At 36.5% G+C, this 17,052-nt stretch overlaps 1 protein-coding gene across 1 annotated transcript; it reads right to left on the bottom strand.

The window, feature by feature from the left end:
- Nucleotides 1–11,172: 11,172 nt before the first annotated feature.
- On the bottom strand, nucleotides 11,173–11,980 carry LOC308532956 (proteasome subunit alpha type-2-like; the record flags this gene model as incomplete). Its single annotated transcript, XM_081110655.1, has 1 exon — nucleotides 11,173–11,980. The coding sequence occupies one exon, from the start codon at nucleotides 11,978–11,980 to the stop codon at nucleotides 11,282–11,284; it is 699 nt and encodes a 232-aa protein (XP_080966781.1). The 3' UTR covers nucleotides 11,173–11,281.
- Between the last annotated feature and the right edge of the window lie 5,072 nt (nucleotides 11,981–17,052).

Below are 17,052 nucleotides of genomic sequence, written 5' to 3'. Positions count from 1 at the left end.
GTTTTGATATATCATTGGATTCTGCCTTTGAATTATAGGTTGTTCTTAGCTGCATGTTTTAAACTGGACAATATATATAGAATTGTATGTTAGTGCTTTAGTTAACAGAAAACCTTAGATAAGTACGAGTCATTACATAATGGGTATGAAATCTTTATATTGTGTCACCTTTTTACCACCATGATGTCAATACTTGTTAGGTGTCTTAGAGATTTAAAATGTAATCCTTAATATTTCCTGCTTCCTGCTGATGATATTTAGAACCTAGTGCCAGACCATTCATTTCCTTCTGATTGTTTTTGAGACTGCAGTACTGTGTGGACCTCAGAGCTTTTCAGGTGCAAACTTCTAGAAGCGTGGCTGCAAGCAGTAATTACTTATTGTGCTGTTAATGGATTAGTATATATTCCAAGTGTAATGCTGAGAATCTAAATATGCCTGTTAGGATGGTTAACGGGGATTTGAAATTTTTTATTCTATTATAGTATTTGGAGAACTATTATGTAGAAGTGACTGCTATTTAGTTTTTTGTGTTGCAAGTGTCATAATGATACTTCCTATTGACCTCTTTTGGCATCCAGTGTTTTTATTGTTTAAGGGTAGATTTATGCTTATTTAAATATCAGTGACCTGTACAAAGTATAATTATTAATATAAGGACCTGAAGTTGAGGTTTTCCTCAATATAAAGTTAAGACTTCTTAGAAAATGGTAACCTTTCTTTTTAACCTTTATGTGAAGGTATAGGTATAAGACATGTATCACCAAGAATACATTTAATCTTTGTTCTATTAGCTGAGCCTTATATATTGCTCCCCCTCCAGTTGCCTGCCTACTGAAATAGTTTTGGAATTTGGCAGCAAATCATTTATACTGCCAAAGAAAAACGTGTTGAAAAATCTTTGAGGTAAAAATGATATAAACTTTCAAAAATTATGCAAAACTTTATTTGCATTTAATGCAAAGAGAACATATTTTATGTCACTATTGCTTTTTGAGGTCTGAAGGGAGAAAATATTTTAAGTAAGTAGTATAATTCTCATCAAAACACTTAAAATTTAAGAACACCATCTCTTGTGTTCTGTAGGTATATTGCTCAGATAGTGCTCACTTCTGAGTGTAATTTGTGCTTGGCATTAAAGCATAATTAAGCTTCTAGAAAATGCCTTTTACCTAACTGCTTCTGGGGTCCATAGTGTGGTTAAATCATGAGTGGAACAAATTACGTTGAAATAATTCTTTTTTTTGGAACATGCTTCCTTAATAATAGTGGTGAATTGAAGTAAAATTCATCTTACCTCATAAGAGACAACTTTTGGGACTTGATATTTTCAGGCAGGCATTGTAATTGCCATAATTTAGGAAGTTGCAATATTAATGAGGCTGCCAGCTTTGGCTCTGCCTTGCATCCACTCTTAATCGCCTTTTTTTAACAAAACAAAAATGACGAACATTTGTCTGGCACTAGTTTCTATTGTATAGATATTACTACTATATGGCAGTAACAAGATCAGCAGGTGAGGAACAACTTTTGAGTTGTTACTTGAATTATTTGATTTGAGTACTTACTATTTTAGTAATATCTCACACATTTACTATTAGGATTGGGGGAAAAAACTCTTAGTGTGCTTCCATTCTACTGATAAGTTACATACTGAACTTAAACCCAGCTTAATTAAACAGGTGTGTTGGGGGGAAATCCCAAAAAATAACTGGTCTCAGAGTAGAATTATAGTGGGCAATAGTGGGGGTTTTTTTTGTTTTGTTTTTTTAAGAGCTACTTTTCCCCCCTTTGCTTGCTAGATCATTGGGATCTTTTAAAAATGCATGTCTTTTAAATTAATTGGGTAATGTTTTTCTAAAATTAAAATTTTCTTCTTCCTATAGCCCTGCCATAGGACAGGCTGAGGCTGAGTCTCAGTGTTGCCCTGTTCAGTCTGAGGCAAGTGGGATTTATTTTATTCCTTATAGGGGCTTTCACAGCTTGATGGCTGTTGGATATTTATGTCCCCAAACTTGCAGCAAGTTTGGTGAAGGCCCCTACATTTAATTAAACGTAGGATTTTTATACTCTTTTGGCAGAGAAGGCTCTATATTAATATTCACGTTTAACTGTGGTGTTAATAAACATAAGAAGCATTGGATATACGTAATTTGTGTTACGTTATACTTAAAAGCCTCAGTAAAGCTGGCATTGCAATATTGCAGTTTTGTAAATTGAAAAAAATTGACATTTTTGATTTGGAGGCATGAAATATTTCAAACAAATTTTCCACTTCAATTTTTAGAAAAATCATACTGGTTATTTTCTCTTGAAACTATTAAATTTAACCTCAAGGATAAGTTTGATTATTGGAAATGCTACTGGGTACTGAAATACACATTCTTAATCCCAACGTTATGCATTGAGCATTAAGGTTGAAAGGTCATCTGGAAATGCTTGTGATTTTTAATATTTTTCAAACCTCACCACATTAGAGCAAATGTTAATGTAGAGCCCTGGGAAAAGTGGGAAGGTGGTATGTGTGTGGTATGTATGCGTATACACTACACATTGGAGATAGTGAAAAAGTCTGGGTATTACAGACCTGTCAGTATGGCTAGATTACTAATTTTCAGGTAGCCAAGTGAAAATCGTATCGTGGTAAATTAGTGTATTGAACTGTGGATTCGAAACAATTTTGAGGTTCATTTTCAGTTTTAGTGAACAATATTTTATACAAACTACATACATGAGAAGTATCCATGTTTGTTTCCCAACTAAAGTTTGCTTTAAGTTGGTGAGAAAAGATGAGTTTATGCCTGTATATTGTAGGAAATAAAAAGGGAACTGGAAGAGAGGCCAAAACGCAAACCTGGGTTTTGTTTCTTCCTATGTTTGAGTCACCATTCTATCCAGATAGCATTTTCATCTGAACAGTAACAATTAACACATAGTACAACGTTTTTCGCAAACCTGGTATTGTGTTTCTATGTGGTTTTAATTCAAAGCATAAAGAAAAAAAATGCATTAAATGAATTCCAAGTTTTCACCTGGTTAATTAACTTTCATATGCTTTTCTCTGTGACTGAATCATGGGGGAATAGATTTAAATGTTTGAATAGGAGAATTTTGTCGTGAAAGTATTCCACTGAAATATTTTATAATCTACTCAATAATTATACATTTTAAGACTCCATATTTGGAGTTGTTTTCTGTTGCACCACCATTTCCCAGTGTACTGAAATATTTTAAGAGCAAAGCTGCTTGTTCTGATAGTGGTAATTGAAATAATTATAATTCAAATAGGCTCTTACATACTTGTAGCAGAGGTAAGAGGGGTTTCCGTAAGGGTGGCATAATGATATCTCTAGTTCTGTGACTCAAATACGATTTTAATAATTACATAACTTTCGAGTGTTTATTACGTTCACTGGTAAAACTTGATAAATAAAAGGAAATGTTGAAGTTACCTCTTATATGAGATAAAATATACACTTGTGTTGGTTAGGAGATTCTAAAAAATTCAACATGTATCCTAAAATTTGTATAAATCAGGCATGTCTTTTTTAAAAGGTGGTATTTACCTGTTTGTAATTCCAAAATGAAACCTGTTTTATCTCACTGTAACTACAGAAAAGTCTTCTAAAACGAGGGAGGGGTTCAGTTCTAAAACTATTGACTATAAAGCAGATTTTTGTAAGTAAACATTTCCCCAATTATATTTCTGCTTGCTGTCTCATGACTTGAATATTAGTGAAGCGTACTGGTTTTTTTTTTTTTTTAACCCTTAGTATTTTGTCATCTGAATCATTTTAATAAATAACCTTTTTTTCTAGAATAGAAATCATTTAAGTTTTCTGTGTGGAATTTATTGGCAAAATAAGCAGTTACTTTAGTAATGTATATGTAGTGTTGTAAACATGGTGATTTCACAATTTTGTAATGTTGACTTTTCAGAACTATTAATATCTTAGATCTAGATATTCCCTATTATGGATTTAATTAAAAATAATTACATAGGATGTAGGGAAAATAGGACTTTGACCTCCCTAATCTTCAACCTTTACAAGTGTGTTCGTATTCTTGACAGTTTTGTTGGAAAATAAGTTTTAAAAGTAGCATTTTTTAAAAAACTAGATTTCTTTAGTAAGGCTCAGAAGATAATTAATTGTATTTTATTAGCATTGTCTTTCTTCCCTGGGCTGTATACATTCTTGCTTGCATAATTTGGCCATAAAAGAAAGAGCTTCTCATTTTACCAACTCTGGAAAAATAATAACTTAAAACTAATAGTTTCAGATTTTTTGAACCATCTCTAAATCTATTCCATTAATATATATCCTCAGGGGAAAATATATTTCAATAAGTAAGATATAGAAGTTATATTGAGCAGAAATTGGAGACCTGAAGGCGATCTTCACTGAAGCCAATTTGAACCATTTCTTTTTCAAGCAAATTGGACATTTTAAATTAAGACTGTTTCATGTTAGATTCTTTAGGAGGCGTGTAATCACCAGGTATATTGTGAGAATATGTTTGTGTATATGTTTTATTTTGATGAAATTAACTACATAGAAGACACATGTGAGTAAACTTGTAATGATTGGTTATTTGGACCCTACCCATTAATACTAAGAAGTGTAAAGTGGTGAGATGGCACAGCTTCAGTAGCGTTCTGTGTTTTTGGTCAGGGTTTGTATAATGCTGTGTTTGTAAAAAGGGGAAGTCCTTTATTGGAATTCTTCAAGCCCTTTGGCATTCTTATGTGTCCGGGATTTTTAAAGAATCTGTATGCTTTCACCTTTGGTTAATTTTTAGCAACTGACAATGAAATTCATTGATGCCCATCGTTGATAAAAATGAAGAATGTTATGTCCTCCTCAGTGTACACACAGACTAATAGTGATTATTTGGGAGAGAGACCATTGTATAGTTTTGCTAGACTTAAGAACTTTAAATGTAATGAAAGGTAATAGCATTTCTGCTCTTGTTTTGCATTTATTATAATACTTTCACCAAATCATGTTATAATGTAGCTCATTCTCAATATTTTATTTATAAATAGTCAGAGTGAAAAGATTTGCAGCATTATTTCCCAGCCTCTACTCATAAAACAACGCTGCTTAACTACCCAAGTGATCCAACAGAAGAGTTAATAAAGTCCTGTAAGTTTGAATTAAAAACATAAAAGGGCGTGTAGTGAGTGAGCAAAGCCCTCCCTCTTAGCTATTAGTTCTGTGTACTTCCAGGAGAAGCAATAGAATTTACTTTTCAGCCCATATAATTTAAAATCTTTAAGTTTAACATAAAGTGAAATCAATTTTTTGAAAAATTGAATTAGTGTTAAATTGCCTTTGTGGGGTGTCTACATATACCTAAATTAAGAAATTATCACATTTAAGTGATCTCCCCCAACCCCGCTGGATATAGGCCCCTCCCCTTTTAGAATAAGAAAAATTTCCACATAATACACAATATGTTTTACTAAAATTCAGCTGTGTCCAAGAGATAGTGTTATTAATTCATTCTCTTAAGGTCACTACATTTAATAGCCAATGTAAGATAATTTTTGTAAGATGTAGGGAAAATTTTTTTTAATGTATTAATGTCAGGGTCTGAGGAAATTTAATGCACATTGACTTTTTAAAGTATGGGTTGAACTCCTCAGTTTAATACAATTTGTGTTTTTGTTAACTAGCAGCAGAATTTCAGCATTTGCTACTTACTGGTAGAGAAGAAAAACCCCACAGCCCTGCCAGTACAGGTTAGTTTAATCTGTAAGTACCTGATATTCCTATTTTTTTTTTCAAACATATCCACATAACCCACACAAGGAAGAAAGCTGCAGTTGCTTAAATGTGAGTATGACTAATAATAGACCCATTGGACACTTTCAGACACTCTACTTGGGCAAATTATTAGCTTTAGGTTTGCTAACCTCCATTGTAATAGAGGGTAATACTACTCCTTTATTATTTGGTTGTGGTTGAACCTAAATAGATATATTGTACGTAAAAGGAAAAGACAGTGGAAGTTTCTATTAGCTATATGCTAATTTTGGTATGTCATATGGAATGCAGGGCTTGGATCCAGGGTCTTTTACTTAAGTCACTTCTGTGGTGGTATTTTATTTACCTTTCAATTTTTTACAGTATGAATCAACGCAAAAAGTTTCCTCACCTTTAGCAATGATAAATGGTGGGTTTTTTTTTAGCTCGTAAAAAGTTTTAGTAATTTGCTGTAAATAAGTACTAATTTTGTTCGTTTTTGTAAACTAGAACCTATTCTGTTTGTGCACCACCATGATGGGTTTATTTTACTTTGAACGAAATATAACAAACCTTACTTTTTAAATATTCAAATGAAAGCTGACTACCCATCAAGAAATCTAGATGGATTCTCCATATGTTTCTTTTGAGGAGCAGAGATATAATGGATTGTAAAAGATGTTCAAGTTTTTATTATTGTTTTCATTGGTCTACCATAGTTTATTGTTGCCTTGAACCATCCATGAGAAATATCCTTTAACCTTTAAATACTGTACTCTTCTGTTGATAAAAATTTAAAATACCAAGATGAAGAATAAAGCATGCAGCTTAGCTTTTATGAAAGCCTGAACCATCCTTCCAGTTTGTAGCATTGACGGATTCATGGCTTCCTCCTTTACACCGAAGTGTAATGTTGTCTAATTTGATTGAGACAGTCCACCCATAAAAGCAACTAGGATGGTGATCAACATTCAGTTAAATTTTTTTAAAGCCTCAATTTATCAACTGATGAAAAAATATATATTTTATAAGGTATCCACTTGGTTTTTTATACAAAATTACCTAAGGGCTTAAGTTTCATTGCCTTTCACAGTTAAAACTGTATAAGAAATGGTGTAGATGCAGTGGGAATGGTTTTCCTTAAAACCATCTCTTTAAAGCTGCCATTCTGGTGAGTACTATTTTATACTTTTGTATATCATAGTTTTTCCTTTTAAATTTTACCAAAAGGGGAAACTTCAAAGAGTGGGCAATCTGAATTTCTGCACTCTTTATTATTTACTTGTTTAAAATATATTTTGTTACTGATTTCAGAGAAGAAGGGAGAGGGAGAGATGGAAACATCAATGATGAGAGAATCATTGATTGATTGCCTTCTGCATACTCCACATTAGGGATCGAGCCTGCAACTCGGGATGTGCTCTTAACCAGACAGAATCAAACCCAGGACCATTCAGTCCACAGGTCAATGCTCTATCCACTGAGCCAAACCGGCTAGGGCTGCACTCTAGATATTACCTGAATTGAGAATGTTAAGAAGGTGATTTTTTTACCTGTTGATATTTCTGCAGTAATCTGGGTTCATTTTTTTGTGTTTTTTTCTGAACTTCACTTAACAGACTAACTACAAAAACTTTTTACAGAAATTAGTTCCTTTTGGTGAGATGGAAAAAAGGGGTTTTTATTCAAAACTATCTAGCATTTATAATTTTAAGCTTATGATTTTTTTTAGTTGACAACCAAAATTTCTTTTGGTTCTCACTTTGTATAGGTGTAAAATTTAAATACCAGAATTCCTGTCTGTTCTTGAAACTGTTGTTGTAGTGATTTGTGAGCAATTAATCGGAGGGTAAGGTTGAAGGAGGCTGGCCTGAAACATGGTAATGTTGGTTAATTGATTCTCTTTGAGTGAGGCTAATTGATTCATTTTGACTGAGACTTCAAAATTTCCAATGTGTTCTTAAATAGCTAACCTTGCATGAAAAACTTGGGTTAGAAATAGTGGTTTCTGGGACTGTAAACCTGAAAATTAGCCTCTGTATATTTTTAGTTAATTGATACCCAGTTTAATACCTTCCCCTCTAGTCTTGAGCCACAAGCTAGGTAATGTAAATATATACTAAGGATGTTTTCACTTTGTATCTCCTGCTGATCTTTGTAAACTCAAAATGAACAATCAACTCTTAATGTTTTTTAGTATGAACAATGATAGTTTTCTAAAATCTGAAAAATGGTGCCTGAGTATGTGATAATGGTGATGCATTCTTCTAGATAAAGTACTAAACAATGTATGGACCCTTAATTTATGTCTTTAAGATTTAAAGTGAAGTAAATTTCTAAGGAACTCTGTCCTTTCCTAGCAAGGATAAGCAGACATTGAAAATTTGGTAAGTATTTAACTTTAAATGCATGTGATAGTGATGAAAGAAAGTAGCCAAATTTCCATAGTTTAAGATAATATGTAGACATGAACAAGATTCTTGGATCTCCTTTGCGACCTAATGTCTGCGTGTCTTGCCAGCAGTTTTATAAACTGGTGTCCACAGTGATTAAATTGAAATGTACCTTACTCCATGTCTGGTTTGTTTTCTTTTTCTTTTGTATGGTGCTTTCAAATACTAATTTTATATTTCAAGCTTTTTAAAAGGTTATCTTCAAGAGGTGTTACTCAGATGTCCCTATTTTTAAACCCAATGGCAACTTTCAATTTACAAACATTTGTTTTCTAGCTCCAATAAAAATAGGCAGCTGATTATTAAAAGGGGGGGGGGCATTTGTGCTCTTTTTGGAATATTTATAGGGATCAATATATTACAGTAAAATATTAACTGCCAAGGTTTCAGGTTCAGTCCTGGGTCAGGGCACATACAGGAATCAACCAATGAATCCATGAAGTAGAACAACAAACCTGTGTGTAAAAAAAAGAACAACAAGATAGCCCTGGCCAGTGTGGCTCAGTTGACAGGAGCATCATCCCTTGCACCAGAGGTCGTGGGTTTGATTTCCCGACTAGGGGCATACAGGAGGCAACCAGTCGATGTATCTCACATCAGTGCTCTATGTCTCTATCTCTGTCTTCCTTCCTCCCCAAAATCAATTTTCCTTAAAGGCAAAAGTTTAAAAAAAAGGATGGTATATGGAAGTTAAAATTTAATTGCTTCACCAGGGACAGTGACTTATTTCTTCTGAGTAGTATGTTCATGTCTTTCCAAAATAGTATGCCATTAATTTTTGAAGTGCCACAAGATCCCAGTGTATTATAGGAAAGAGACCCTCCCCTCAGTTTAGCCACCAGGCATCACTCCAGCATTGTACTGGCATGGAGGGAAATGAAGAGCAAGTCATACAAGAGAGATGATGGTAAGAGGGACCTGAACAAAACAAGGGAAGATGATGAATGGCTAGATCATGTCTGTGTGATTAAGTGGTCTAGCTAAACAAATGTGAATGGTGGCATAATTTTTAATGTAAGAAAAGGAAATCACTCATAAAGGTAATTAAATACTAGCTTAAAAGTAACATTCAAACTCTGGCAATTAATAATTGCACTTTGTGGGCATTTATTTTTAAATAAAAACTTATAACACAAATTATAGTTCCTTCTGTCATTTTGATTTATCACATGGGAGGTAGTGCAAAAGAAAAATTATCACATTTATAGTGTTTTACTTATGTTAAATTTTAGTCTATTTGTGTCTTTTGGTGGGAAAAAATGTTTCAGTTTTTGGCACCATATAATAATTAAACTGGAACTCACAAAGGGCTCTGAAGTTTCTTTTGTCCTTTGAAGTGCTCCAGGGGTGTTTGCTGGGCTTTGAACTACGTCTTGAGGGATTGTTGGGATTTGGACAAATTGCAAAAAAGTGTTTGCCCTAACTGGTTTGGCTCAGTGGATAGAGCATCGGCCTGCGGACTCAAGGGTCCTGGGTTTGATTCCAGTCAAGGGCATGTACCTTGGTTGCGGGCACATCCCAGTGGGGAGTGTGCAGGAAGCAACTGATCGATGTTTCTCTCTCATCGATGTTTCTAACTCTATCCCCTTCCCTTCCTCTCTGTAAAAAAATCAGTAAAATATATTTTTAAAAAAGAAAAAGTGTTCAAAGAAAGACTGGAAAATTCAACAATATAAAGGTATGTGAATGAAAGTTGTAGAGAATGGGATAAGATGATTTGAGGCTAATGTAAAGGTCTGTAAATACATTAGCAATACACGTTTTCTCTAGGAATTGGAGTGCCTTTAGTTTTTAGCATAAAATAACATTACTAGAGCTGTGGCTTTGCACTCCAGAAGCACCCACAGTATGCAAATCACCAGAGGCTGTCACCCTTTTCTCATCACTAGTGATGTGGAGTGGTAGGATTCACGAACCATAATTGGTCCTGACTTGGTCAAGTTAATAAGTTCTTTATATTCACCAGAGCTAGCTTAAAATATGGAAACCCAGTATACCTCAGACCCTTTTTTTTCTTGGTCACCTTCCTATAAATAACAATTTTTCTGCCATTTTCTCCTGGTTGTAAGATTTTGTTTCCCTCCCTAAAGTTGTAATGCACACAAGTGATATTTCATATAACTTAACTGAATCCAACTCTGTTTTATTTATTGGGGGGGAGGGGTTTAATCCTCACCTAAGGATATTTTTCCATTAATTTTTAGAGTGGAAAGAGGGAGAGAGAGACACAGATTGGTTGCTTCAGGACACCCTGACCAGAGTCAGGGATGGAGCCTACAACTGAGGTATGTGCCCTTGACTGGTATCAAATCCAGGACCTTTTTAGTCTGGCCAACATTTTATGTACTGATAGAACCGGCATGGTCTCTATTTGTATTCTTCATAGAATCTTCCTGATAACTGGCTCTTCACAAAGTTACAGTTTCTAGTAGTTGTCTGAACTGACTGCTATTCATTCTTTCAGATTATTTTTTAATGGCTTGAGAGGATCAGTAAGTTGCTCATTACCCAACACAAGCCATTTATAATTACACTAGAGGCCTGGTGCATGACATTTGTGCACTTGGGGCAGGAGGGTACCTTCAGCCTGGCCTACACCCTTTAGCAATCTAGGAGCCCTTAGGGGGATGTCTGATAGAGGCAGGAGAGGCTCCTGCCACTGCCCTCAGCCTGTGGGAGAGCACTGACCACCAGGGGGCAGCTCCTGTGTTGAGCGTCTGCCCCCTGGTGGTCAGTGCGTATCATAGCGACCAGTTCTTCCATTTGGTCTATTTGCATATTTCTCTTATATAGGATAGGATTTGGCCTCATAACATCTTTCACCCATCTGCTTAATCTGACTCCCGCAAGTTCCCTTCATTGACGCCTTTTTTTTTTTTTAACTTTTAAAATTTTACTAACTCCTAAAAATCTGAAAGTTGGATTTAACAGTTTATTATGAGTTATAAGTATCATTTTAAAAACACTGATCCATTAAATCATGTAGAAATAAGTATGCAAAAGTTTGCAAAACAAAACATACTTTAAACATGTTTAAGTATAGAGATTATCTGCAATTCCAGATTTTCAGTCACTTCATTATGCTATGGCAGCCAAGTAATCCTTAACTTCAGTTGGAGTAAGCCTCCTAAATCCAGCTTCATTGCAGATTCCAACTTCTATGTTATCTTCTGTCATCTGCCCTTCAAAGCTTTCCTTTAGGGTTAATATGGCTGTATGAATAGCATCTTCAAGTTCTAGATCTTCATTATATCTTTTCTCAAGAAAAGTTTTTCCATTCACATAGTTCTTTCCCATCGCTGTGGCTTTCCAGGCAAAGTAAGCTCCTGATGGATCTGACTGAAATAAATATGGTCGCCCCTCATTCCAACCACAAATTAGTAAAGAAACTCCAAGTGGACAAACACCACCTGATTGGGTATATCCTTGCATCACAGAAGCTACTCTCTGTACCAGCTGAGCTGTGGGAATGGGTTCTTGGTAAACAAGATAATATTGCTGAGCTAGTTTTCGAGCTCTGTGTACAAGCACTCTGTAATCTGGGCCCATGCCACTATATACCAAACGTATATGTTTGGTAATTGGCTCCACTTTGTGTACACTTCGCTCATCATACAGAATGGATTTCTGTTTCTTCTCCGTTGCTAATACACCATTTGCAGCTTTAATGCCCACTGAAGGGGCTCCTCCAGCTACAGCAGCCAAAGCATATTCAATCTGAACAGGTTTACCAGATGGGCTGAAAGTCAACGAAAAGCTGTAACCGCGCTCCGCCATCTTTCCCCAGAGAGCCAAAGCACGTCCTTGCCGACGCCTTTTTTTTTTTTTTAATTGATTTTAGAAAGAGAGAAACATCCTTGATGAGAGAATCATGGATCGGCTGCCTCCTGCACGCCCCACACTAGGAATCAAGCCCGCAGCCCAGGCATGTGCCCTTGACCAGAATCAAAGCCAAGAGCCTTCAATCCGCAGGCTGACTTTTTTATCCACAGCCAAATCAGCTAGGACTCATTGAAGTCTTTGGCACACTACTTACATTGTAGGTACTAAATAAGTTTTTGAATGAATGTTTTTTTCTCCCTGAATATTGCTTGTAGTGGCATAATACTGAAGGCAATCTTACAACCTTGCAAATTGGCATCTCTAATGATATATAATCATTATCAAGGTATAACGTGTTACTGTACATTTCGACCTTTGTTGAGTTCATGGTGCTGCAACATATATAAAACCATAATATGCAAATCGACCGGACAGCGGAATGACCGGTAGCTATGATGCACACTGACCAACGGGGGCAGACGCTCAATGCAGGAGCTGCCCCCAGCCTGCCGGCCTTGATTGCCAATGAGTGCCTGCCAGCCAACCCCTTAGTTTCTCCCCCTGACCGGAAGGCTCCGGTTGCCCAATGGGGAATAGGCAACTGGGTGTGGGAGGAAGGTGGCAGCATACGGCGGCTCCAGGCCAAGGTGGGTGTAAGTGGGGCCCTGGTCACCCCACACAGGGTGACTGGCGGCAGGAGATGGGGCTGGCAGTCACGGAAGATCGGCCCTGAATGTAAGCCAGGCCTAGGGACCTTACCCATGCATGAAATTTTGTGTGCAGGGCCTCTAGGTTTTCCTAGGAATATAGTCCATTTCCACTCATTTGTTCCACCTCTTCAAATCTGTTCTCTTGCATTATTCCCTGCCAGCACACTTGGCTGGTGACTTCGCTTTCTAATTAATAAAAATAGTAAAAGCCAAGGCTTTTCACAGCTACAGACATGGATTCACACTTTTTAATCCTCACTTGGGGATATTTTTTCAATTGATTTTTAATTAGGGCACAAGGGGGAGAGAAAAGAACATCAATGTGTGAGAGACATCAGTGCCTCCCTCATGCCGATGTTGAGTAGGGATCCAACCTGCAACCCAGATACGTGCCCTTGATTGGGAATTCCATGACCCTTTGGTGTGCAGGCTGATGCTCTAACCACTTATCAACACCAGGCAGGCTATATTTGCACTCAATGCTTTGGATTAGGTTGTGTGTGTGTGTTTAGAGAGGGAGAGGAAGAGGAATCATCAATCAGCTGCCTCTTTCAAGCCCCCCCATTGGGGGTTTGAAAGAGGTTATTCTACCTCTGGTTTAAAGTGCCTGGCACATAGTGGGCAATAACTGTTTGTTATAGTATGTTCACCTCTGTTGGCTGTGATAACTGCTGGGAAACTGAGAAAGCAATGATCTCGGTTATATTTTCAGTCAGCAAATAGTGGTGAGACAAAAAAAGTATTTAACTCCAGTATTTCATAATTACTAAGCACATAATCTTTTGCCTGGTCCCTAGAAATTTATATGAAGTTTATACGGTTCTTTTTATGAAAAGTAAGTTTCTATTTAAAGTATTACATATTGGTTTAGAAAACCTAATGAGGATCAAATTTAAAAAGCAGTAGCTCTGCCGGGCCGGTGTGGCTCAGTAGTTGAGCGTTAACCTATGAACCAGGAGGTCATGGTTCAATTCCCTGTCAGGAAGTCGATTAATGATTCTCATCATTGATGTTTCTTTCTTCTCCCTTCCTCTCTGAAATCCTATAAAAATTATATATATTTAAAGGCAGTAGTTCTGCCCTGGCTAGGTAGTCAATTGATTAGAGGATTGTACACAGTTGTGGGTTTAGGGGCACATACAAGAATCAACCAATGAATGCATAAATTAGTGAAGCAAGTAGAGGTGTCTCTCCCTTTCTCTAAAATCAAAAAATTCTTTAAATTAAAACTTGTCTGAGTTTTTGCTAGAAAGTGTTCTTATGAAATATGAGACTGTCTCTGAGGTTGATAATTGCTGAAAAGTTTATATAACAATTTATTACATTAATTGATATTGTGCAAGTAGTAAGGTTTAGCTCTGACACAAGATACTTTTGAAATTTAGAATTTTATTTTCAGTATACATACCTATTCACAGAAGCCCTTCACAATTTGAAAATGAAATACATTGTGTATGTAGGACTTTAGCAATGTAATATGCCTCTCCAAATTGGTGATACAGAAAGAGACTTCCTCTGTAATAAATACTGTGTATTATATAAATTTCATCAAACTAATTATGCTTTTACATAAAAATAAGATCATATTCTAGACCAATGTATTGTTGGCCACCTGCCTTCAGGCCGATTGCATTACTGAAAATTTTTTTTCTACGATCTCTATTTTAGGAAAATAGATAGAATTCTGATATTCATTTAAAAATATTTAAGAGCCCCCTTGTACAGATAAAAAGTAAATTTGAGGTATTTTGAAAGGATAGAAGTATTAGAAGAGGTGATATCTACAAAATGAAATCTTTGTTAGGAAAGTTACTTGGATATTCATCCAGATTGCTTCTGTTTTGCTCTTGTCTTCACTTATGACCTCTTTGGATAGCTTCTTTGATTCAGACTTGGCATTTCTCTTTGGAAAGGCTTTGGTAAGAAACACTCTTGTGGTGGGAAAAACCATAGTCCTGGGGAACCCAAAAGAGAGGGAGAAACAGGTGGCTTGTATTTGGGGTTAATCCTAGCAGAACTAAAATTTTTACATTTGAGATCAGAGCTACTGTATCTGGTTTGAGAGTTGGAATTTTTATTATCCTACTTACAATTACTGACTTTGTAGAGGTATAAGATATTAGAACTAGAAGGTACCTTAAAAGTCTAGTCAAACCTCATTTTATGGGGACTCAGAACTGCTTGAAGCAGTTGTGGGATAAGGCACATTAGAACTTGTTACTCAAATTGGCAGCAAGTGCTTAGTTCTTTAAAACTTGACATTTTGCCTTAGCCGGTTTGGCTCCATGGATAGAGTATCGACCTGTGGACTGAAAGGTCCCAGGTTCAATTCCAGTCAAGGGCACATGCCCAGGTTGTGGGCTTAGTCCCCAGTAAGGGGTGTGCAGGAGGCAGCCAATGATTCTCTATCATCATTAATGTTTCTCTCTCTTCCTCTCTGAAATCAATAAAAATATATGTTTTTTAAAACGACATTTTGCCCTAACTGGTTTGGCTTAGTGGATAGAGCGTCGGCCTCCGGACTGAGGGTCCCAGGTTTGATTCCGGTCAAGGGCATATACCTTGGTTGCGGGCACATCCCCAGTAGGGATTGTGCAAGAGGCAGCTGAATTGATGTTTCTGTCTCATCAATGTTTCTAACTATCTCCCTTCCTCTCTGTAAAAAATCAGTAAAATATATTTTTAAAAAACATGACATTTTATTTATTTTTGTTAATCCTCCCCCGAGAATATTTTTCATTAATTTTTAGAAAGAATGGAAGAAAAGGGGAGAAATACAAACATTGATTGCCTGCCTCATGCACACCAACCAGGGCCGTGGATCGAGCCTGCAACCCAAGTATGTGCTCTTGACCATGAATCAAACCTGAGACACTTTGGTGCTCAGGCCGACACTCTAACCATTTTGCTAACCGGCCAGGGGTTGGCTATTTTTAAACAATGGTAATTTAGGGTCCTGAAAATATTATAAAGGAAAGTTTGGTTTGGGGTAGGGTTTGGAGCATTAGCAGGGCTCTAAAGTACTGAGGAATTTTCAGGAGTATGAGAGTAGGAGGTATAGTCCCTGTGAATCTGCATGGGGAATTTACTTCATGGCTCTATTTTCTGGGCCTTTAGACATTTTATTCATACTTAAAGGCCTCTTTAAGTCACCATTTCCTCCTGAAGTCTTCCCCAATCTTTCTATAGCTTTTTAAAAAATGTGTTTTTATTGATTTCACAGAGAGAGAGGAAGAGAGAGAAACGTCAATCAGAGAGAAACAACCTCTCACAAATCCCCTACTAGGGTTCCAGCCCACAATCTGGGCATGTGCCCTGTCAGGTGACCTGGTGCATGGAGTGATGCTCAATCAACTGAGCCACATCTGCTGGGCTCTACTAGCTATTAAAGATCCTTTCTCTCTCTCTTTTTAAGTCCTCACCCGAGATATTTTTCCAATGATTTTTAGAGAAGGGGAAATACAGAGAAATAGCCATGTGAGGGAAACCCATCGATTGGTTGCCTCCTGCACACACCCCCAACCAGGGCCAGAGCCAGGGAGGAGCCTGCAACTGAGATATGTAGCCTTGACCCCGGGACTCTTCAATTCTCAGGCCAATGCTCTATCCACTGAGCCAAACCAGCTAGGGCAAGGATCCTTTCTCCTTATACTACATAAAGAAACTGTGGCTTTTGGGCAACATTTTATTTATACTTGTCTTATGAGAAGTTATGTTACAGTTTGTGTCATATTGTTACATCAAAGTGTCTGTCTCTTAAATCATGGTAGAGAGGGAAGGGCATGAGTTTTTAGGTTGGACAAATCTGGGTTTGAACACTAGCTCTGATCTTTACTAGCAGTGTGTCTTTTTGTCATATAATATCTATTTGTATAGAGTTGTTAGGAGGATTAAATGGAAAAATACATCTACAGTACCTTTCATCATTTGCCCATCTGCAGGCTACAATCTAATGGCATAGAATTTCTGTTCTTTGCTGTCTCCTAAGACTTCTAAGGAGGCGTTTGGGAAGGAAAAATTTACAGATCCAAAAACCCAGGTGTACAAGGAGTCATGTGTAAGATCTCTGTCTTTTAATCTGATTAAGCTGATGAGCAAAGAGAACTATGTGATATCAGGAAAAGCTGTCAGTCACTCAGGTTATAAATACATTTATGATATACATAATACGTGGGTGGACAAGGTACCTTTACAGTTGTGAGTACTCAAAACAGTTTATTCTTGTATTGTTTATTAATTATCGTATTATTTATTTGTATAACAACTGTAAACTTACTTTTGCCCACTCCTATGTAATGGAAATGCTACTAGAAGCAA

The sequence above is a fragment of the Myotis nattereri genome, assembly GCF_964212035.1.
Source record: "Myotis nattereri genome assembly, chromosome: 16".
NCBI lineage: Eukaryota > Metazoa > Chordata > Mammalia > Chiroptera > Vespertilionidae > Myotis > Myotis nattereri.
The sequence above is the reverse complement of the archived record's forward strand: the minus strand, read 5'-3'. Positions and strand labels throughout refer to the sequence as shown.